The sequence below is a fragment of the Lasioglossum baleicum genome, chromosome 4 (genome assembly GCF_051020765.1).
Source record: "Lasioglossum baleicum chromosome 4, iyLasBale1, whole genome shotgun sequence".
NCBI classification, from domain to species: Eukaryota; Metazoa; Arthropoda; class Insecta; order Hymenoptera; family Halictidae; genus Lasioglossum; species Lasioglossum baleicum.
Genome location: NC_134932.1, coordinates 16,891,559 through 16,917,482, shown reverse-complemented (window position 1 = coordinate 16,917,482; position 25,924 = coordinate 16,891,559). Strand labels below are relative to the sequence as shown.

The 25,924-nt window shown below is 37.1% G+C and overlaps 1 protein-coding gene across 1 annotated transcript in view; it reads right to left on the bottom strand.

The window, feature by feature from the left end:
• The window catches only part of LOC143208146 (alkaline phosphatase), a 491,340-nt gene that overhangs the window by 405,408 nt on the left and 60,008 nt on the right, over positions 1-25,924 (bottom strand). The window contains exon 2 of the mRNA XM_076422280.1: positions 5,079-5,329. Within this exon, the coding sequence (XP_076278395.1) occupies positions 5,079-5,329 (251 nt within the window). The remainder of the gene's footprint in view (positions 1-5,078; positions 5,330-25,924) is intronic.

The following is a 25,924-nucleotide window of genomic DNA, read 5'->3' as shown; positions in this document are numbered from 1 at the left end:
TGCCATGTAATGTAAATATAAATGTTGATAAAATATTTACAACGAGTTACAAAAATAGTTTGGTAAACGTGATTACCTAGTAATGAACAGAGATCAATGGTTGAATTAGATTTGTGATTTGAATCTCATAAAAAATATAATAACGATTATCATGTGCTTGATTAAATTTGCCATTAATTGCACGAATTTTGGTAACGACATTTCCGATTTTTTTGTGACTATCGAGGTTCTACCGTATACATTTTTATATGAACCGGGTAACGTTTTTGATTGCACATTGCAGGTGTAATTTCAAATTTTTTGGCAATATATAAAATAAGTGAAACTCAACGAACTAATATGGGTACCTATCGAATAAATTTTCTGAAAATTTGCATGGAATGTTGTATGAAATAAAAACCATTTGAAGACGATTTATACACATTCCTGCAGTTTTCATATTTCTTAGTTTGTCGTGCTAAAACCACTCTATAATACGGTTTAGAAGGTGCCCCCTCTTTTCACTATTGATTTTGAATATTTCTAACACTTAGCAAAGGCTACGATACATTTCCAACAAAAAGCAATTAAAATGAAACGATTCGTATAAGCAGAGAAAGTCCTCGAGTGCTTAAATCTCGGGAACCTTGTTAGAGCAGGATTAAAACGTTTTGCTCGTACCTTTGACATTTTCGCGCGTTTTTTCTGTAGCAAATACGAAACATTCAAAATCAGGTTAAGATGTACGATCCATTATGAGGTGAAATTTAATATTTCCTTTCGTTTTTACTGAAAGCAATTTTGCTAAACCACTAAAAAGTAGCGAGCCAACGCCGAATCCGCAGTTCACCTTGCCCCGCAATGTGTAACCGAACTTTCTGGCCGAAAAAATTCTTCCTACGGTGGTTGGCGTGTTTTCAGGTAAAATATCTTGAACACAGTTTTTTGTTTATTATGATTAAAGTCACACACCAACCTCTAATTTAGGTTTTTATCGAGGAAGTCGATAAAATTTAGGAAAGAGAGATGCGAAGAAAAATTAGAAATAACTTCCCTATAAAATCGGGAAGTTAATAATTAATTAACACATTCTATATTAAAATAAATCCAAGGACTTGTGATCAGAGTCGTCAGATCAGGGGAATTGACTCAAATTGAGGGGAATATAGTTTTCTCCTCTCTGCCAGTACCGGATTAGTCACGTGACATCGTGACACGTGAACTACGTACTAATGTACTACAACGCGTCACGTGACTAAGCCCTGGCGGAAGCGTGGGGGAATGGCGTCGTAGAAGGGAAAGGTGGAGTGGGGAGACAAGTTTTAAAATGGCGTTTCTGCTTGTGATACAACTTTAAACCGATCTAGCTGATATTAAAACTTTGAGAACTACAGAAATGTTATAAACGACCATTGAAAAAATTGATTTATTATGTATTTCTTTATTTATCATTTTTCCAGTTCTCCCCAATTTAAATTTACTACTCTTAAAGTGTGAATTTCAAGATTTTTACATTTACAATCGATAGGATGTACTCGTATATAAAAATGCACAAAATGATGTCGAAGATTGTCTAACATAGATGCAACATTCGATAGTCACTTCTGCTCATTTTCACTATTCATGAAAATGTTTCGAATGTAAAACATACATAAATGAGATACTATGTAATACTTTACGATAGCAACAAGAAGGACTGTAGTTCAATATGCACCATTAGTAATACCGCGACAGGGAATGGTGCAATGCGTATTTTGATTTATTCGCAGCTCGAAAAGGCTGCTGAAGTAAATGGTGTAGAAATGAATAATTCTTAAAGAGATATATTACTCGCCTTCCTTCACTGTCTTTAGCGACACGTAAATGCTAATTGAACTGATAAGAAATTCTTCTTCGACACTCGATTTATTAAAAGCGTCAAGATAACTTGGCTAATATTATAATAATTTTTAACTTTCACCTTGTTATTAGACATATTTATTTGTCTCTTATAACGTATATTTGAAAGTTGAAATTCAAAGATACAATCAAAATCATTAACTTTTTATACATAATTTAAATAATTAATAAATAACTTAATAAAATAAAAAATGATTAATAAAATAACATAAAGAGGTGATTGTGATTACGTTTCTGTACTCTAAAATTTACTTATAAAATAATATTTTATTTTATAAATTTATTTTCCTTTTCCTTCTATCTTGTTCAATTTTTGCGGGCAGTTTAATTAAATATTTTGATCGTTTACGAAATGTAGGTAAAATTTTTATTCAATGAAGATTTCAAATATTCTTTCATGGATTATTTGAATTGTCATAGATTAAAAATATATCAGCATAATTAATAAAAATTCATCAAACATATTAATACATTACAAAAACGGAATTGTGCAAACTAAATCACAATGTGAACTGAAGCTTTGCATTTCGAAACCTCTACTCTTAACATTTACATGTAACAATAAACCCAAGCATAAAGCATCCATATTGAGTTCGAAACATAAATCGATCAAAATTGAAAAAATAAATGTCTCTAGGGAAATAATCGCATTCTACACATAAATTCCGTATATATAGATATGGCCGGATATGTATAGCTTCAAAATGACTACAAAATGTATAGTGTTCAAGCTGTTATTCGCACTGTATGTACGGGGTATTAATAAATTATGTGTACAAACCGTTTACAGCGTGATTTACGCCTTAGGATCGGCGAAGATCTGTTAAAAAAGTTGGGTCACCTTCATCGACTTTTTCAAGATCAAATTTTTTGATGATTCTACCGTATTCTACTCATCGGGAGGAACAAACTTCTCAACGGAACGATGGGTCACAAATGAACCGTTCTCTTGAATATTGACGTTACAGTTCAAATAAGTTTTACAGTCGTTGTATTTCGTGATACTTTCCTTTCGTGAAAATCATTCTTCAACCTAGTGCACTCAAAATACCCAAAAAATTTAAGAAAGTGTTAAAAATAAAATATATTCCAGAGAACCGCGAGTTTCTTAATTAAAAACAGTACATTCACAGGACAACTGATATTTTATCATCATTATTCTTGAAGATACGAAATCTTGAGGTATTCTGTCTAGCATCCTCAGAGTAAAAATATCATTCGGCAATAAATTCCGGCAAATAAATCGGCAGGAGTATAAGTATAATAAAACCGGACTACGAAATATCCAAGTTTCGCGGAACACAGCACGGCCAAAAATTTCAAAACTTTCAATCGGGCTCGGAGCGAACGTAAAGTAAGTTTCCGCCTAACGCATCGCTTTACACTTCGTTTCCCCGTACTAAAAAGCTTTTCATCTCCCAAAAGAACGAACGAACGCTCGCTCCCCAATCGCGTACATTTCCACGAACTTCTTACGCTGAAGGGGCTAAAAAATAATGATCGACTGGCACAGTTCGAAGACTTTCGGAAGCAGCGGAAGAAAAGTCCGTCGGCGGACAATACCGGGGGAAACAGAACCGCGTGGGTGCTCTGTGGAACGAACCGCTTCCGGTCATAACGCAACGAAAACAAATGAGAGCAGCTCGATGCATTCTTGATGCATCGACCTCGGACCAGTCCCTGTATTCTAACAGATCCCGGGAATCGAGTCGGTTAGGTAATAAGCAAACCCCCGATTCAATGACGCGCCGCCGAAATCTTCTGAAAACGAAGTTTTTCAAGAATAGTCGAATTCATAAATTATACATAAGAATTTTATTATTTGAAGCAGTTGAATATATGAAGAGCAATAATTTCGTGATGCCGATCGAGTAGAATTGTCTGCTTGATCCCATGTACAGGGTGTCAAGAAACTATGTGTATATATATATATATGTATATATATATATCCTGTTGATCTATTACATTACGTTATGTTGCAATGAAATTCCGAATCAAGTAAGTTTATGTGTTATTTGAACTTCGATCTTCAAGAGAACGGTTCATTTTTACCACGTTTAAATTAGCTTGCCGAGTTGTCGTTGTTTGTAGTTGTTGTATGCGCCAAATCTTGTAATCGAATTTTAAACCACTTCCCGATGAACCAGAGACTTGAAACTTTAAACAAACCTCAGAACTGGATGGCAATGCAATATTTAAAAACAAATTTCAAAAAGACTTTTGTTCAGGAGAAAAAAAATTTTAATATTAACCGTCATACCTCGCCGCGCGACACTCGGTAGTACGTCATCGCGTTCAGTGATCCCCACTCCGCGCGCCGGCGCTCCCTACTCCACTACGCGTTACCACTCCACTGACCCATTTCGCACCGAAGGAGCTCAGTCAGTGTGGTGTTCCGTTCATTCAGTTTCATTTCGGGCAATTTCGGACTTCACCAAGAGACGTCGTCTCTCGAAGTCATCCCCTCATTCTATCTCGCGTATTTTCATATCTTGCGCTTCTTTATCTTACTATTTCATACCAGCATTACTATATCTTGCGATCCATTTAAAAAAGACTAAAAAGTAGAAAATAAAAAATATATTAAAATGCATTTTAAAGAGGAGAAAATAATTTATTTAGACATTAGTGACTATAAATAAAATTACGTCAATATATTATAGTTTAGCGCTTCTTCTTTTATTTATAGTCACTAATGTCTAAAAAAATTATTTTCTCCTTTTTAGTGCATTTTAATATAAGCGTGGTTTTTAAAAAGTTTTCTTTTATATATTTCTCTTGATTGACCCATGGTTTCTTCGAGAAGTTTGTGCTTCTCGATGAATAGATTCGATTGAAAGAGCCGGTCAATTTTGCTCTGAACTTTTTTGAGGTGTAGATCGAGCTGTAACGTGATCTCCAAACGGGGGTTTTCACAGATAATTTTCTTGACACCCTGTACTGTTCATCCGCCAAATGATGGGCTAGGCAAAGATCAGGTTAGAATTTGATTGATCCTCGTAGTTTTCGAGTTTTTCGGGCCAAACACGCCAATGTGGCGGTGGCCTGCATTCTCCAAGCAACGGGGTTACGAATCGGTTAGGAGAGGGAGCCGGGGAAGATGGTGATCTGCGAGGGAGAATGAGGAAAGCAAGGAGGAGTCGGAGAAGTTCGAGGGGGTGGTAGATCGGGACGGAAGATAAAAGAAAGAGAAGACTTACCCTTGCCAGAGCCACGGCTGGAAAGCTGTCCCAGGCGAGTTGTGCTTCCTCGCCCGTGTTTCCATGACGTTGACCCGAGAGGATCCTCGCTGCCGTGAGGGTGCTCATCCCCATCCCGTCGCCGACGAAGAGAATGATGCCCCGCGCCACTCCGCCCGGTGGCGTCGTCCCGCTGACGCTCGAGCTCGCCGCGGACGCGCGAATTCGCGCTTCGATCGCGCGTGTCGCAGCCTCATACCACACCTCCCTCTCTGCAAACAGAAATATTTTCTCCACTGAGCGGCTGATCCGTATCATAATCCCCGCCCTCGACCCTCTCGTAAAAGCCATTTTAATTGAATACACAGCGCAACGAAATTAACTGAATATGTGGTCTTTGTCATGGTCGGGGACTTGGGCGATCTTTGACTATGATGTACCGTATCTTTGTACCGTTTACCTCCAAAATCATTTGGTCAGCACGTGCGCTTCTAGAGACAATAGACTGTTGTCATGCGCTCGAGAACACTTGGGCCCTCCACCCTCAGTGCAATCTGACCTCCTCCTAACCACCAACTCTCCGCACCATGATGCAGGGTGTCTGCCACCCTGTCTTGTCCCACTGTGAGCGAGATACTTACCTTGCGAAGGACGATTGACACAGGTGAATTTTTCAAAAATTTTCATTACATGTCATCTAGTAAACTAATCCATTTAGCTTGGCTGAAGTTGTTTGGTGCATTTATAAAAAATTGAAACTGAGAATGAAACTGTAGGTGCTTCACGCGTGTCACAGCCTGACACCATACCTACTTCTCTCCTCGCAGAAATTTTTCTCCACTGAACGCGTGATCGGTATCGTAATCCTCACGACCCTCTCGTAGAAGCTATCTTAATTGAATCTATAGTCTCCGGGCGTCGTCGAGACAATCGGTCGGCAATGTCTGCCTTCGACGCAAGTATCGTCCGGCTGTAGCGATCTCTTTGTTTTCCGCATGTGTGTGCAAGAAGATGCTCCGCCGGACGCACGAAATGCGCTTTCACTTTGTCGTCAGGATGCTACGGTTCTGTGGATGGATCCGTGAGAATCGCTTTGTGCGGAGACGCACGATGTTCTCTCGCACCTGCGCTTGGAACAATCGAGTCTGCCGTTTTCGAGAGACTGTGACAAGGTTAGAGACATACTTTTTATTATTTTTTTGAGAGAGACTGTTCTTCGAATCATTATAGCAGCCAGTTTCTAGTTACTAGTTTACTTCATTTAGTGCTAGGAAGAAAAATCACCCTATGTATTTTTGGATACACTTCTTTCAGATCAAATTTGACCTTCTTATTGGCTTTAACCCTTAGCACTCGTCTGGTGACTCACAAGGGAAGGACCCCAAGTGTCCGACTTCGAGTTTGATAATTTTTTGTGAGATGATGGTATATGGATCCCTAATTGGTATATGTATAATCCCTAATGCAAGTTACTCAATAGTTTTAAAAATATAAACAATTAAAGTTTCATGCCGTGTTAGCAGGTTGCGTGATTCACAGGTATAAAACTTTAATTGTTTATATCTTTAAAACTATTGAGTAACTACACCTAATATTTTGCATACATAATTATCATCTTACAAAAAATTGTTAAAATCGAAGTCGGATACTTGGGGTCTTTCCCTTGTCAGAGTTACCACTAAAAATTGCTGTACTATTATTCAAAATATTGTTTACATTATTAAATATGTTGGTATCTAATCGATTACTACACATTTAAGTATTGTATGGCGTATTATATCAATTTCATATTCATACAAAGAAAAAAATTAATAGGTATAGAATGGAGTTATTCTAGGTCGGAAGAAATGTTCAACTTAGAGTTTAAATAGCTCCGAGTGCAAAGAGTTAACAAAGCGCATAGTGCGATTTGGCTACTATTTAGGCAATTAAAAATGTTATAATTCTGCGTTGAAAATGGACCCAACACAATTCGTCATTCGAGGGTGAAAGAATTTGAGTTAGAAGTTTATTGGTATAGGGAAAAAACAAACTCTAGGCGCGTTGATAGTGGAAAGGCGATGCTAGTTTACGGGAAAAGATTCCTTAACAAAGGCTCTTTGTGCGGCGTACTGCGTGACCTATGTGAAGAAACGAAGTTATGGGGTCAGTGGGCGTTGCGCGAATTGGGGATGCACCCCAAATCAGTGACTTACTAGTGGGAGTAGGAGCAGGCTTAAGAATTTACTACAAAACTCTGTGAACTCTAACCACAAAACGCTTTATAACTTTCAGTGACATAACACTCTTCGGGTCTTTGTATTTGAACAAGTAAAACTGTAAACTAAGTACTTGGAACTTTGTAACATTGAACTGTATGCATCCAGATTTGCTATTGAACAATTTTAACTTTACTTTTTAAACTTACAAATGATTCTCCAGGCTGCATTAATATTTTGAAAACTTCAATATATTTTTACTATACACTATTTTTTATGCTAAAAGTAGCCTTCTCAGTGTTGACATGTTACTGTGCTTTATTTTAATTAACTAGCTAAATATAAAATATCTAGAAATATTTTAAAGTAATTAACGTTTCAATTCTTCTGTATATTTTACTTCTAAATATGTTCAACACTGAACTCTTACAAATTAAAGAAATAGAAAAAAAAAGTAATGTGCTATTTCAAACATAAACATTTGAATGTTGAATAAAATTTTTCTTACCATCTTTAGAAGATTACAAAAAGCTATAGTGCATGTGCATGTATCGAATGTTTAAATTATTGTACAATTTAAAATGCAGATCATATGCAAATCTATCAAATTTATAATATACGATTATCCGCAGAACGGTGATAGCTAGACAGCGAATCTTTCTGCAGAATAAAAACTTTCTTTAACAATTTCAATTAGTTAAAAATAAATTCCGCCCACTCATTTGTATAACTAATGCATCAAATCTTATAATGACACAGTGAGGTAATTAAGAGTCCACTAACAAAACTTGTCTTCCCGATGAAAGCGTAAATACCTAATAATAAATTAATATTAATCCTAGGAAACGATAGAGTTTGTTGAATGAAATATTCCACTGTGTTCGACGTGCCAGTCGATTGCATTAGAGCTGCATCTGTTTGGTCCGCACTTTTCCCTCGGTCCTAATGAATTCATCATTTAAATACTTTAGCGGATCTAATGGATATTCTCGATAACGGAAACCGAACTATAACAAGGTGTTATTAGGCGCCGAAGAGAATTCGCGAACGCTGAAAACGGGGAACGTCGATGATGCTAATCTCTAAGTACCGTGCTTCTTCCCGAGGAAGCTCGGTTACGTTGAAATTGTCATGTTGCAGCTTCAAATCGCGTTCCCCTGTCTGCGACAGAAGCGTTTCTCGTTTGAATGCTGCCGAAGGGAGCGGATATCTTAATTGAATCTGTTAGTAAAACGGACCGAGTCCAACTGTTTCCGGGAAAGTCGTTTGCTGCAGTTACCCGCGGAAAAAAGACGATTTCTCTGCAAAGCGAGAGCCACCCTGAGACTCTTAATGGTCATATGAGGACTGGAATTTAATACAGGAAAATTACGTTAACCGAGTCAAAAGGAACAGGAAGACGAAGATTAGAGTCTTTCAGAAATAAACGTGAAATTCGCGGAATATGGCTCGGGCTGATATTTCCCATGAGGATTCGCAGGTAAATGTATTCCTTTGATGAAATCGTAACTTTATGTAACAATTTTCAATATTTGTGGTGCAAAGGTTTTTCCATTTCGATATATCTCTGGTACCGATTTCAACCAATTATTTATCAGCGCGATCAAATATTTTAATTGGTTCCAATATGTCTGAACAGTTTGCCACACAGGAATTCAAGTAGACTCCATATGTGATTTTCAATGAAAATCTACCAAAATTTATTGAAAATTGTGTACAAGTAATCGGAGTTATGCTACAAAGCTGATCGAATCATACAGTTTCGTATTCAAAATTGGGTGAAATGTTTTACCGTATTCCTTAATAATTTTAATTCTACAAATGTGTTACACAGGAACGTTAAAAATGTATATTATCTTTCAATTACTGGTTACTACTTACACAGGACGATCACATTTTGAACGTGTACACGTTAAAGAATTTTAATAGCCACACTTTTTTTTACAAATTTTTCCGGAAAAACTACACACGTACAACTTATTTTTGAGTCATCAAAAGTACAGAAAACATTTGGTCAAAATTAGTAGAATATCCTGTATACCAAAATTATAGATGGACGTTTTCTCTCAATTAAATCTTTGGTCCAATCGATTTCGGTTCAAATTAGGTACAGTGATCAGTGCAGCTCAATACAGCTGACTTAACAAACCTTAATCCAATAAGCTGACTTAATAAACCTCATAGATTTAGCTCACTTATTAAGCTCAATATATTTAGGTGACTTAATGAAGCTCAATCCAATAAGCTGACTTAATAAAGCTCAATAGATTCAGCTCATTTAATAAAGCTCAATACGTTCACGTTATTAAATGTTTGCTTTATGACAGAAATCCTGTCTGAATATAATAACGTGAGCTACAGGTCATGGCTTGTAAATCTTGAGTGTCGTGTGTCAGGACAATTTGAAGTGCAACTAGGCGGTATAATTGACGAAGAAAGTTCTTGCGGACTTGTGTCGGGGGCGATTTTGTTCGATGGTAGAGTGGCAGGAAATGTGTTAAGGTGAACGACTGTTTCCTGCAAACTGTACTACTCGGGGATCGCGTCGTTACGGTTTGCTTAGAAACACATTGCCGGCTAGTAGCCACTAATGGGTAAGTTTAAACTGCGCCATACCTACCAAACTACCATATCCTGTCGCGATATTGGCCAACCCCGTATCTCTATGAAAGCAAGATCCGATACACGTCGCGGTACAGAGTTACAATCTGTGCCTCCCTTCGGAGACATGTTTCTACTGTGGAAATGCCTTAAAGTTTAAAGAAAGAACGTGAAATAAATGATGCTACAGTATCATCTAGAGATGTATCTACAGAGAGACGCAACAATAACGCAGATTCCGTAATGCAAATAACGAGATTTAACCATTAGATGAAACTGTAGTATAAGCAGCATGCGGTGGTTCTCCAAAAACAAGTCGAAAAGAAGGAATAACATTTCTTTGTGCAGAAAGTTGTTAATTACAATCATAAAGCATGTCGTAATATTCCGAGAATTTATGATTCTCCTTTATTAAATGTTTTCCATATTTCACTGAAGAGATGCATTGCGTTTAATAAAATATTGTATGCGTTAAATGTTTATAAACGATGGATCCATAATGGGAACGCCGGATCGACAAAGAATTGTGTTAAACGTTATGAATACACTGCAGATATGTATATTTCTATGTGCAACGTGAAAACGCTTGGAGAAGCATGTAAATTTGTTTTTACTGAGAACATTTGAATTGAACAAAAATGATGTATCGGAGAAATATGAAATACATAATACCAAAGTTGGTGCCTTACACACTAGATAACCGATCATAAACTCATTTTATTATACAGGGTGTTTCCTAACTGGTGGTACAAGCGAAAAAAGGGGTTGATACTACATGAAAAAATAAGTCGAAAACATAGAATCAAATTTTTTCATGCGAGGCTTTGTTTTCGAGAAAATCGACTTTAAATTTCCGCCGGGTACGCGTGCAGTTGATCATGTCTCGTTATAACGGATCGCATTATAGTGTTTAGTGGTAAAGGTAATGAATTATCAACATAAACTTTAATCGAGACGATGATCTACACACTTTACTACACACACTTGAAATCAGAATAACTTTTATATGAATGGACCAAACGACTTCAATAAAAGAAAAAAGTTGTAAAAATCAATTTTTACTATTGTTTCTCACAATTCCGTCCAAATGCATTTTTTTAAACATATTTTTTACACATCATTTACTAAACTAATTCTTCTAGCCATACAGAGAAATTGAAGTCGTTTGGTCCATTCATAAAAAATTTGTTCTGATTTAAAGTATGTGGAATCAGTTGTGCTCCTTACCATAACAATCGCCTTACTATGTTTTTTTATTACAATATATTACTTACAATATATTAACCCTTATACGATCCTCAGGGTAAAAATTCACCCATTTACTATTTTAACATACTGCAAAATCATTGACCCGTTTATGTCTATGTTGTGAGATGTATTTCTTTAAATGTGACGTTTCAAATGGAACATGATTTGTTGGTTTCACGTGTTGAGCGAACATGGGTGAATTATTATCCTAGTCTGTTTTATGCAACTATTCTTGAGGAGCGTATGAGGGTTAATACGATGAGTCTCTGAAATGTAAAATTAATCAACATTACAGCATTTACATGAAGCTACTAGTGGGTGGGGGTTCGCGCCGCTTAAGGATGTATCACACTGCACAAAATAGTGATTGATGTATCTCCTAGAACCGCTGCGACCGACGGTAGGTTAAACATCATACCTATACCACTCCCTATGTCATTGAGAGAAAACATGTTAAGATGTAAATTTATGTTATCTACATATTTCATGGCGTATTCCAAAATGAAACATTTTCATAACGTATTCCAAACAGAAACATTTCCCTAGAGTTTGATATACGGCAAACAAATTCAACGATTTATTTGCTGATGCGTGCACTCAACACCAAGTTAACATAACAATGACAAACATAAATTCATCCGAGCTCGATCCTGATTGGTCGGGTCACTGAACCGGAACAGGCGATCAACCGTGACCAAGGGTATATAAACCCAAAATTTGGAACAGTAGATCATTCGAGATCCTGACGCTGCAGCGGCAACATGGAGTTTTTCAAGTCTTTCCTTCGCGTGATTGGACTACTGGAACCTGCAAAGGTGGATTTCATTTCTGAACTTCCGCCAGAGGTGTCGCAGCTGATTCTACGCAAGTTGGATTCCAAATCTCTTCTCCGCTCTGCTCTAGTGTCACAGAAGTGGCTGAGTGTCTGCCGAACCGATCCGGGTCTGAGAAGAACCGCAAGGGATTACAAAGATCGCATGGAGAAGAAAATGAAAGAACGTTTCCTAGGTATTGAGGAGCCGAAAGTGACAGCGCGAAAGAATCTACCTAATCCCGCGCAGGTGCAAAGAATTGCACCTTATACGAGGACCAAAGGCAAGGTGGTATTCCAACAAATTCCTCGGCGTCTTTCACATCCTTTTGACAATGAGAATGGGGTGAAGCGTGTAGCAATAGGACGTAGCAAATGTATTAGAATGTAGGGTAACAAATATTTTATTTTGACATGCTTGCAGTAGTAAGCTTCTTAATTTTGATATGTATTAGAGTGTCGGATAATATTTTATTTTAACATGCTTGCATTCGCAAGCTTTTTAATTATGTTAATATGTTCTGTGTAGTAAGGGATATGCATAAATCTTGTTGTTTGGGGTTGTTTGAGTCAGAAAAATGCCAGAAATAAGTTGGTGAAAGTCTCATAAAGGAATAATGAAAAATAAAAGTTTTTGTACATTCGTTTAGTACTATTAGTAGTGGTTCACACCGATACGCTTCGGCCACGCGATCCGTATTTCATGCTGTCCTTCTTTACGTTCGGCTTTCTTTTGAACTCTCGGCGCGGTAGACGCAGTCATAAAAAAATAATGTCGGTATGCGATCACTGTCCGTGCAGAACACAGGCTGTTGTAAAAGCGACTTTACTGTATTACAGTCCACCTGGCCATGTTGATGAGACCGAACGTAATCGTGTGCGTGCCTGGAGACAAACGAAATTTAAAAGGACATTCGTCGCTGTACCAAGTGATTTCGTTTCCGTGCCCATTCGGATCATACATTTGAAGTTGTAGTTTTGATATGCGGCGTTTTTCCTTATATCATAGAATCTTTATTTTGCATAAAGATCCGCTGTCTCTAGTTATGATATACAAGTGATTAAATATCTTCATAATACAATTGAAAGAATTTCTGTATTCGTATCTGCGTAAACATTATGGAATTTGTGCAGTAACACACTCATAGTACACATGTTCCGTTCGCATGTGCTCGCGATATCGGGAGTTCTGAAGCCACAAACGTAGAAGACAACTTACGGAGAGGAGTTTCACCTCCGGTCAAGTTCCATGTGGTCAGAATATAGTGGAAACTGCTGAGCTCCGCGCAGGTGCGAAAAGTTGCGCTTCATATGAGGTTCGAAGCAGACTGTGTTTCGGACAATTTCCCGAAATCTACCAAACTGGATTTGGGGTAAGGGAAGCTCCATAACAGTGATATGTAGTAAACAAATGAGAGTACACTATGATAAGTAATTTTATTGCTACGTGCTTGCTTACCGTACTGTAGATGATAAGTATATACATATATAGACTACAGGTTTTATACTCTTATTGCAAAAATAAGTATAGGTGTAATATAAAACAGTAAAAAAGAAGTACATTTCTATACTGCTCCTGCTTCTTGCAAATGTTTATATTGTATACAGGGTGTCCCAAAATTCCTGCCCCTCCCGGAAATGGGAAGTTCCTGAGACCATTCGAAGCGACATTTTCCTTTGCAATATGGCGGCTTTGTTTAGGAGTTATTAACGAAAAACATGGACAATCGGAGCGCAACCTAGACGCGAGTCGGCTCCGTCTTCCCGGCGCGCCAACTGTCTATTGGTAATTTGTAGCCGCGTTTTTTTTGTAAACGGTACACATTAGAAGAAAACCGAAGGAGAGGAAGTTGTAGCATATTTTACTAGCAATATGATAGCGTATCTCCATTTTTTTTTGTTTTTAATATTTTTCTAGAAACTAAGGTGACCTTCATTTCTATAAATGAAATGCTACATATTTTTTTACGTCAAATGAAAGTTCAATCAGGTAATATATAATGGTCTTCAGGGTCATATAAGGGCAAATACGATATCATAATGCTAGTAAAATATACTACAACTTCCTCCTCTTCGGCTTTTTTTTCTCGTGTTTATTGTCTACGAAAAAAACGCTGGTACAAATTATCGCGAACACCCTGTAGATTCCCAGTCTAATTATGAGAATCACATATGATGTGCTCATAATTATAATAGTGCCAGTATTTTATGAATGCAGAATGGTGAACAATTACGAGCTTGCTTCATCCTCATCCGTTTAATGTTTAACTTGTACAGCGATATTACAGCTGGACGTTTATTTAGTGATAAACATAATATTTCAATGTAATAATTTATCCAGAAACAAATTATTTTATTACTTCAAATGTTACGGGAGTTTACTGTTTGTTTTATTATACATATGTAGCTAATCGAGCACGGGAATGCATTTCACTACTTTATATTTCACTACCGCTTCCCACAAGCGATGCAGAATATTTTTCGTTGAATATATAATATATCCGTAATTTTCTAAAGTCCATGACCAATGATTCCTTAATAGATCTTTTAACAGCAATATCGATTTCAATGGTGAGCCGACAATGCGTTAGTAAATTTTATTTTGACGTGTTCAATTACTTAGTTAGGATAATGTAACCTAAGTAAGCACATATAATCTTGTTATAATGTTCCCCTATATAATTTGACTGGTGTCCAAGTGAGGACAGTGTTTTTTAATTAATTTTTTAGCATCGCATTAACCACTTGTGTGAGTAATTGGCGATCTTTATACTTATTTTACTCTGATGTATAGATTATTACTACTTCTTGTAACTTGATAAATAATCATTTCTATAGTTTTAATGTAATTTTCACTTACTTTGATTTACTGTAATTTACAAAGATTTATTCAAGTTTCTTCTTTATCAAAATTTACTCTCATTCATTCTATTATATGATATTAAACATATACTTGCTAAATTCGTTGTGCATTTATATTATCTACATTGCCACGTCATATTTCAAAAAGAACAGTGTACAAGTATTCCTACGAATTTTCACACGTTTCATAAAAATGTATTTTGCAATTCACACTAAAACTGGCAGTTTGATGCATTCAACGTCGATCATGTGTCAAGGGTTGACAATTTTTCGGTGGAAAGATAACGAAAATATTTCCGGAACATTCAAATTCATGGAAATGCAACAAGACCCCGGATTAAATGTATGAAAACCCAAATAACGATGGTTGATTTCTATTACGGGGCTGCGGGGCGCGAATAGAACTTCGAACGTTGCTAGCGAAAGATATGAATTTTGCAAATCCGCAGATTTGGGTTCAGCTGTAACGGCAACTCTAGTTCTGTCCGCGTATTACGTCAACTCGTTGCAATTAATCCGTCGAAAAACAAGGCAGCACAATTTGTATCTTGCGAATATCTCGTATTTTTACATGAACGTGAAACCAGTCGCATTTCGCCGGACAGGCGATTTACGTTGTGCTTCGCGTTATACAAGATATTTAACCTTCAGAGGACGGGCCTTTTTCACTGCTATGAAACAGGGGTTGCATACATAGATCTATTTATAAATTTATAATTTATTTTTTTTACGCTGTATTTATAAATTTTTTAAAGAAATTTTCGAAGGTGTTCCTCGTAGTCTTTTTGTTATTTATAATGTACCATTTTATTCATTCAATTTCATCGTTAGAAATTAATTGACTGACGATTTCAATACTCTGGGTCTGAAAGTGTTTAAAATACTTAGGTACCCGCCATAAAAATGTAGAAGTACGCATTGTGAATACGTTTATACAGAATATTTATACAAGTTGATTGAACATACAAGTTGATTGAAAAAAAGGAATAACATTTTTCAGTTTGACGCCTTGTTTTCGAGAAAATCAAGTTTAAAGATCCGTCAGTTTCACGCGCTATGGTATATGCAGGAAGTAGAATTGGTTGGTCATGGCCAGACGCGTCAGGCGATTCCAATCTAATAGCGAGCGTATTCGCTGCATTTTCAAACACGGTTTTCTCGAAATTGTTTCGACTTATTTTTACCACTAAACCATCAACGGACAAAATGACCGATTCCAGAGTTTTTATTTTACGATTATTCATAATTTCATAAGAAATGATTGTATAGATATCTTTGGTGCAGCACATATTACAATTGGAGCTGCACAAAATCTAAATAAAATGATTCTTGTCATTTTTATGACATCTATTCTCCTAAATCCTAGTAACTAATTGTGCTAGCTGCATTTATAGACATTTATAGAAGAAGAATTTTATACATTTACAGCAGCAATGATGCTGTTGTTTAACATATAAGATACATTAACTGCTCCACGATCATAAACGAAGTATTTCACGAGTCGCATGTCTTATTAATAAATATTGAAATTGTTACAAATTTAGCAATTTTTGTTAATAATATATATTTATCAAATATAATAATTAAATATGTTTAAATATCACTTATAAATTGGAGGTATGTACATCTGGAAGGTCTTTGGCTTAATGTTTCATGACGGCCGCGGTAGGTTTGTCGCGTCTTCGGGGGATAGTTTACCTGAATTCGGACTCGCGCTTGTCCTTTCGCATGGAGGCTTTTACGACGAATCGTATTTCTATTGTGTACACTTAACTAATTTAAGTGACTGTGCTTCCTGATGGTTCTGAGCTAAGTGGCACGCAGTTCCTTTTTATTTGTATTTATTACTGTTTCGGTAGAATATCGGGTATACCGAAACCGGTATTTTAACAATTTCGGTTCTCATCCATTTCGGTATTATTTCGGTTTCGGTACAGCCTCTTGGCATAATACCGGTATGTTTATTTTACCGGTATTAACCCTTAGCACTCGAGTGGTGACTCTAAGGCGTCACTAAACATTATTAATTATTAATAATATTGTTTACATTATTAGATATGTTGCTATCTAATCAATTATTAAACATTTAAGTATTGTATGAGGTATTATATTAATTCCAAATCCACCAAATTTAAAAAAGCCATTCAGAATAAAAACATTCCAGGTCGGAATAAATGTTGAATTTTCCAGTTAAAATAGCTCCGAGTGCAAAGGGTTAAGTCCCTAATTTACAGCGGGTGACCAAAGTGTTATTAAACAGTCAATTCCATGTAGCATTATTCTGATCCGTCACTATAATTAAAAAGAAAAATTTTTCTCTGTAGTAAAAGAGAAGAATTTACTGATAAAGCATCTACCGATCCATCGAGCGAATGCGATCATTCACGAAAGCGAGCGGTCCCGTCGCGATCCAAAGAATATTTTAAACGACAGTTTGCCGTCCGAACAATTCTTTGTGTGCGTGTCGTTAACCCGAGCACCGTGAATGGTTGATACTTCGACGACGACGAGAGTTAGGAATTTATAGCAGCCCGGGAGCTAGTGACACATGTGAGCCGGAGCCGGAATTTATTTTACTACGCAGTTCTGATAAATATTTGCGTGGCCGCGTCGGATTGAAATCCGCACGGCCGGCAGTCCGAGCCTGTTCCAACTATCGATTGACTGCGTACATCGCAACAGCGCGGCGCAGCGACTGAATATTCATAAATATATGCAGCCCGATGATTCCTCTGAAAGCACAGTGTCACATGGATGTAAGCCCGCGTCGCACCCGTTCGTATGCCGGCTATGTTTGTATAATCGAAATTTAATTACCAAGGATTCGCGTGCTTCACTAGATTAGTGATCCACGTCTAGAATACACCAGATGCTGCGATTCATGCGCGAAATCGTGATCCACGCAAATAGTAAACACGATTGAATAGTACGTGCGTCCCTTTGCTGACCTTTCCCAGGCTCACAAGTCTTCACTTTTGGGTAATACATCCAGTTCTATGGCAGTAGTTCTTAGTATTAGTCGTATTCGATGGTAATTACTACAGTGTATCAGTATTAATTAGTTTAGTAATTACTGTTTTAACCAGAGTTGAAATAAACAGGTATTTTCTGTTTTGAAAATTTGTTTTGCGTTTTTGTAGAAAGATTCTGCATTTTTTTTTTCGTTAGATAACTGCAACAGTCGGAATTCTCTTATTATTAATTTTGATGAGGATCATTACTACTGCTCAACAAATTTTAGTATACTCTTTGAATATTAGTTAATGAACGTAGATACCTAGTTTCAAATTATTATACTCACTACGAAAACAATACAAAGCTTTCACTCAATAAACAATCGACGTATCAAACAATGGATACACACACGTGGAATATGTTCATAGGAATACGTATTCATTTGAATAGACTTTTTGATTTCCAATTTCCCACAGAAACGTACAGGGTATCTATAAAAAAATTTGATGCCGGAAAAATTGGGGCTTTAAGTAAACAATCGTGTGTGTTCCGTTTTTGAAACAATTCTGTTGGAAATGGAAGTTTTCAACATTGCAGTTGCAAAATACAAAGTCCGAAACGTATAAAAATGCCGGGTAATTCGTGTAACAAAAGGGTTTTTATAATATTTAAATTTCGATGAATATTATTGTACAATATATTGACGATAATATTAATCGTTTAGGGGCCGCTTTACTTATATTAACATAAATACCTTTTTTATAAATAAAATTTCATGCGCATTCTGCCAAACACTGTTTATGGTTTGAAAGTGTCTAGGTTGTTAGTTAGGTTGTTAGTAGATAGAGTGCGAATATATGTACATATCAACATTTGGTTCAACGTTCAGTATCTCTAATAAAATGCGATAATCTACTGAAAAGATAGTCGTCTTAAACTTTTGCCCGCTACGGTAACTGTGGAGAAAGAATGGCGTCAACAATGTATGACTGTAGCAGCTAACCTGCTCGTGTTAACCTGTCGGCGATGGAGGTCCGCTTTACTGCATTGCTCACGCAGGCAGAAGTTATAGTGCTTCAAAAAAGTACACTCAGCTTTTTTCGTAATAACTTTACGTAAGGAAATAGCACCTTGATACAATCTGGATTTCCGGAATTTCTCGACTGAAATTTCGAAAACTCAAATTAAACAACCATCTGATTTCCATAATAATATTCGAACATTGATGGTTGGTATATTAAAATAAAAATTATAATACATATGAAAAGGTATTGTTAAAGCGAATACCGCTTTTTAAAAGTATGTGTAAAATGTCAGGAAAACAGATATTTGGAATACGTGAATGGAAAATGCATACCGCTGCATTTCTGCAGAATTCAGTTTAATATTGTATAATATTTATAATTTCATTCTTATACAATATATGTGAAAATGCTTTACAATGCGATTGCATGATCATTATAAATATGCTACAATCGCTCTTGACATTTCCTGCGAAAACCATTACAATTCCCGATGCAGATACAACGTTTTCCACACTTTTGCCTGTCAACTGTTGTCAAATTAGAGATCTTCCAGAGATGGAAGACAGTTATGGCACCACTCTTGGCGTCCAGAACAATTGTGAGAACCAATTTGTTATAACTAGACTGTGGACTTTATGCATTTATGACAAAAATGGTGAAGTACAATACTGTGAACAAATTAGACGAATTTAAGAATATTGATATATTATTTTCTACTTAATGAAATCACCGAGGAAATAAGTACACTCTTATGTGTCTTCTACAACTGTTTAAGAAAATTTTTAGTATACACTTAACAAAATTATTAAACGAAGAAGTACATTCTTACTTTTTCTTTCTATTATCTTACGATTGACTTCGAAAATATTTATTATTAGTTCAATAAAATTATAAGAGGAATAAGTACATCCTTATCTGTTTTTTTTTTTACAACGGACTTATAAAATACGAATTTTGCATAAACATCCGCAATTTAGTTATACCAATTCATGGAAGAGGTATTAACCTATATCGTTGCTAGTCACATTGTTACATCCTACTATTAATGCTTTCCTATGTAAATTCTGCCGGTCGTAGAAACATATCAGTTCTGCAATGGTCGGTTATCATTAAACCGATAATACATCGGTTGTACCCGTGTATTAATTCTGCACTTCATCATTGTTTATCATCACCTACGATCTTATTATAAATCCAACAAGTAATTAATGTACCGCGAATCAATCAATATTTCCTTGTAACAAAACATTTCGCAGGGATGTACATGCAGCAAATAATTGCAACAAACTAATTTCTGATGCAAGTCCCCAATCGCAAGTTAACACTAAACCTTACGAGCCTTAAAAGTAACTGATACATGTTCCCTTATAAAAATGATAAGATTGATTTTATTTAGACTTTGTGCAGCTCCTATTGTAATATGTGCTCCACTAAAGATATCTATACAATCATTTCTTGTGAAAGTATTTTTATTATATGAATAATTGTAAAATAAAAAATCTGGAACCGGTCATTTATTGAGATAATAATGAGAGAAACATAAGTTGATCCGGACTCGATCCTGATTGGTCGGGTCACTGATAGGGAACAAGTAACGAAGCGTGAGCAAGACCAAGGGTATATATACCACAAATTTGGAAGAGCGAATCATTCGAGACCCTGAGTCTACAGCAGCAACATGGAGTTCTTCAGGTCTTCCCTCCGTGCGCTAGGACTACTGGAACCTGCCAAGGTGGATTTCATTTCTGAACTCCCGCCGGAGGTATCCCAGTTGATTCTACGCAAGTTGGAGCCTAAGTCTCTGCTTTGCGCTGCTCAAGTGTCACGGAAATGGTTAAATGTCTGCAGGGCAGACAAGATCCTAAGACAAACCGCTAGGCACCATAAGCAAAGTGCAATGCGGATAATGAATGAACGCTTTCTAGGGGAAGCTGTGGACGAGCCGAGAACGATTGTACAGAGGGATCTAATAATTCCTGCACAGGCGAGAAGAGTTGTTCCTTTCGTCAGAACCAAACTGGAGTGGTTCGAAAAATTCCTCGAAATCCAGTGCAGAGTGTGGCGAGGGTGGCTTCAGTAACTTCGAGGCGTAGTAGAGGTATTAGAATGTAATGTGTTAATCAATTTTATCTTGACGTGCTCCTTTGAGTGAATCGACTAGTTGTTAGGATAATGCAGTCTGAGTAAGTACATATAATCCATTGTTTGACCACAAGAAAATAAGTCTTGTTATAATTTTCCCCTATATGTATAATTGACTGATGTCCAAGTGTGTACAGTTTTTTTTTATTTAACTACTGCTTCCCAGAAGCGATGCAGGATATTTTTCGTTGAATATATTAATAATATGTTAATACATCAGATATAATATCTTCGTCATTTTTTTCTTCTAAAGTCCATGACCAATGATTCTTTACTAGATCCTTTAACAGCCTTCAATCGTTAGCCAACAATGTATTACTAAATGTAATGTATTAATAATGTGTTTGCAAAAGTTCGTACCCTATTTGGGATAAATAACAGTTTTATTAATCAATTATATAGTCTGTAACTCTGTTTTCGACAATTGTCTCCGAACATTTTACAACCTGATTTCCTTTTTTCGTAGAAGTTGCACGTTTATTTTCAGACAAGGTCACGAGGTAAATTGAGTATGAGCTTCTGCAATCATCCAATATATGAAATAGTGCATGTTAAATTGAAGTGCTTCAGTTTCACATAGTGTCTGTGATAAAACAGGGATCTTGGAAAAATCCGATCCTACAACATCAAATAATCTTTCATTACAAATGACGTAATAAATTGCTGCAATTCGTTGAAATATGTTTAAATAAATCATGAGAGCTTTTGATACTTCTTCTCGAACCTTCTTTTTTCGGCGCCCAGTGTGGTTGGTTTGATTTCTATCGTCGAAAAAATTGGCACCGGAGTTGGATTAAGAATCGACCGATCTTTCTTTTTCGCAGTTCGCGTGACCATTTCGATATGTACGTGTGTTAGAGAAAGATACGGCGAAAGCTTTGAGGATAAATTTGTGCGAAAAGTTTACTTGTTCGAAAAGGTCGGAGAAAATGTGCGAGTCGTGGACGCGAGAAGTCCCAAACTCGAAATACAGTGAATCAGCAGTCTACTCGTCTGAGCCAGGTCTTCCGGAAACTTTTGAAGTGCAGGTACATGCGATTAAGACATATTTTCGAAGTGAACTACATCGATGTAAGTTCAAGTTTAAGCGGAACACCGATTACAAATACCTACGATCACGGTAAATAGTGTCAAGAACTGGATTTCGAGATTGTTTGAAGACTAGAGGAACGTTTGCGGGAGTTTCCAGCTGCGTAGCAAAATTCTATTGGAAATGGCGCGGCCTGAACAGTGGTAACATTTTATTGATAATTTCATTCGAATATTTCAACAAGATTATTTATACAATAACAAAATTGATAATATATTTTCATCTATTTTTATTGACTTCATCAACGAATTTCAACAACGTCAAATGTCTGAAGGACCAAGTTGAATGGTAAAATGGGAAAAATAATTTTTTTACGAGATTTCAAGGTCACCTTCATTTTTTTAAATGGAATGAGGTATTTTTTAATACATCAATCGATGCAGCTGGACATTCGTTATAAAAAAGTACTAACCTATGTATGTCGAAAAGTTAGTAGTTCAGGAGATATTTCAATTTAAATAGCTCTAAAATACCATTACTCTCGTACTAAGACGTTAGTGTTTACTTACTTATGTAACGTATAGCTGGGACACCCTGTATAGCACACGTGATCCGAGTAGAAAGTTCAACATGTAATATCGGTGATACACGTGGCAAGAACATGTTAAAAACACAGTATTGTAATATTAAAGGACGTGGTAAGACATATGTATACGCTACTGTGCAAAAGAGAGATGCACCCAGTATAATTATATGATATAATAACAAGACTGCGGATTTTATGCATTTATAACAAAAATGGGCACGTACAGTTTGAAGCAGAGAACGTGTTAAAAATATTTAAGAACATCAATGTATTAGTTTCAGCTTAATAGGATAATTAAAAGAAGAATACAATTTTTATTTGGCTCCTGTGTCCTGCAATCGATACGAACAGTTTTTTATTTAGCATAAAGATCCGCAGTCTAATAATGACGAACTCCATGTAGAAATTGTGTTTTACAATGATTGATTTATTGCATTTAAAGTGTTAGATAATCCGAAATAACAAATATTCTCAGAACTATTCAATTGAACAGCGGAGTCCTTTTTCACTACTTACTGTGTTCTTAGTTGATTTTTTAACGATTTTCTACTAAATATGGCCGGGTGCTTCTTTCTGTTGCACAGCAGTGTACATTATATCAGAGAGCCTACATCCAAAAAGAAAATGTGCGTAGGCGATTGTAAAAAATTGCTCGAAGAAGAGCCATACAATTAACTGTCTGATAAACGTGCTCCATTGCCGACGGGAAGTAGGTTTAAAAATTCATTCATCGTTTCTTTGCCATTATTATCGTTCGGTTTATCCTCGTACTAGGCCTGTAATTTAACAGGGCTCCGTTGACCCCGGGGATCATTCTATTAAAACCGTTTATCTGCTTTCTCGGAAGTTCTCCCGGGACTAGTATTGTACTTTCCAAAAGTTATCTTAAGTTCCCAGTGGAGTCTTTCGACGGGCTCCTTTCTTTCACCTTAGTCACATTTTTCAACGACTCTTATCAGTATTAAGTCGCGTAACTAATATTCCACAGTTCCGGCTATTATACTTATGCAGTTACCAGTCGTATCTCCTTCACGAGTGAAATACTCCGTTTGCGTGAGTACTCGCGACACCCGCTGTTTTATGGCATTATCTTTCCCAAGAAACTTTAACACGGCTCGCTTGCTAGTTTCGTGAGAATCGTCGTCTAGAATATTTAATATCGACGTTATTTCTCCTTCCAACTTTATCCACGAATTTCTCTTAAAGTACAGGGTGAACCGGGAGTACGATCGGGCAGGGATGATTCTACATGTAAAAATAAATCGGGAAAAAGAATTAAATTTTTTCGTTTGGCGTCTCATTTTCAAGAAAATCGACTTTAAAGATCAATCAGGTTTGTGTGCTTTAGTACGGGGCAACTTCTTCCCCGCGGTTGCTTCATGACTCCCGCTACCAATGTGTCGGTACCCCTACTATCAGTGTGCCGTTGGTGGGGTGGACCCAGGAGTGGGGAGAGTAATCGTCTCCGGCTCGCGAGCAGTGCTTCGATTGTGCCCAACCTTTTTGATACGATGGATGGCCGCTAGAGGCGCTGCGCGGAAAAACAGTAACGTATCTACTATTGGGTAGATGAAATGGGGTTCCTTGAGCACCCCGCAGAATTTTAAAAAATTTATATGATTTGATTCTGAAAAATGAATGTATAACAAGTGTATTTGTGTATATTTTGTAACTCGTAGGACACGTCCTGGAGTCTTTTTGTCCGGTAAGATTATTTCGATACATTCCCGCCAATATAACTGCCTCAGGGCTCTGGCCGCTCTGCTACCCAATAGTAGATACGTTACTGTTTTTCCGCGCAGCGCCTCTAGCGGCCATCCATCGTATCAAAAAGGTTGGGCTCAATCGAAGCACTGCTCGCGAGCCTCAGGCATGCTTTAGTCCTCAATAGCCAAGAACATGAACGGAGTGATCCGGAGTGCGCAACTCGCAAGTAATGCGGAAAGCGAGTCGGCGAGTTGCAAACGCCTCCGGTCAAAAAAGGCTGAGCAGGGACCCACAAAGGTACCTGGGCGGTGGGGTTTTTAGTGGGTAGTGCGCAAGCAAGCCCCATACTTCCCCCCGACCGTCATCATTAGGGGGAAGCTAGTGTGTAAATGCATTTTTACTACCGCTCACAATTAAAGAGAAGGCCTGCTTTAGTCTTATACATAAGAACATGGGTGGTATGGGCAGGTGAGCACAAAGCGACCAGGTGCAATACGCATAGTGGGACCCTGACTGCTTTATCCCTGTCTATGAGGAGGAGGAAACGGGTGCGAGTCCTTGAGCGGAGGGATTTTTTTATTGGGTATTGCTAAAGCGATCCCCACACTTCCCTCGACCGTCATCATTAGGGGGGTGACACCGCTCTTAAACAAAAACAAGAGAGAAAAGGTATGCTTTAGTCTTAGCATACGTATACAGGTTGGGACAATTACTTAAATAACTTAAATAATTGTATGGACTTTAGTATATAACTCTGTCCAAGAACCTTAAGATCTTAAAATACCGGCTTTAGCGAAATATGATTTAGATTAAAGTAATTTTTAATCAAATGGCAATTTTTTCCATAGTAGAAATAAATAATACCGCTGTAGAAGTTGGTCGGGTCATAATAATGTTGAATTCAAAATTACCAAACGAATATAAAGACGAGTTGTGAACGACTATGAAATTTAACATAAAATATAAATAAACATATTTCCGAGGGTTGACACAATTTATTGTTTCATTTAGAGTGAAATATTATCATTTGATGTTACCTTCCAATGGAAATTTTTTAACTTTCAAGGGTGCTAATGCCAGCTGGTGAAACTCACTTTGTAACAATCACAATCCAAAGAGCTCCTTATAATGAAATCTACATTTCAGTTTTGTTTTCTATAGTATATAGGAAGTACATGAATTAAGTCTGCCTCTGTATCTGAACCTCCCCAGTCTCCCCTAAATGAAACATGAAATTAGTACGTTATTACACAGCTGGTAAGTCCGAATTTTTCGGATCAGTTTGGTCCGACGTGTAACACAAAATCGAACGGCACACTGGGGTTAATACCAAGCGGAAACAGAGCTCTCCATTTTTGTTCCGTAGACAACGCGCCCCGGTTTAACCGTAAATCCCAGTGTCACGCGCATCGACGGGATGCAAGGTGAATTCGGACAGGAAAAAAGGCCGTATTCGTAGTTGCGCTCACAATTAGACATAGCATCGCTGGAAATGCGAGCAAACAATATTTGCCCGGCGACTGGTTCCGCTTGTCGGCGCCGATCTTCCAGCGAGTTTGAAGATGAACGCCTCTGTAATCCGCTTTGTGGCTGATTGTTGAAACGCCGCGCCGCCGCGCTCCTTGACATAAGTTATGCCCTCCACCCCCCGAACTTATTATTACGTCGCGAGGTGTCGCCGTCGCAAACACAAGCAGCTTGC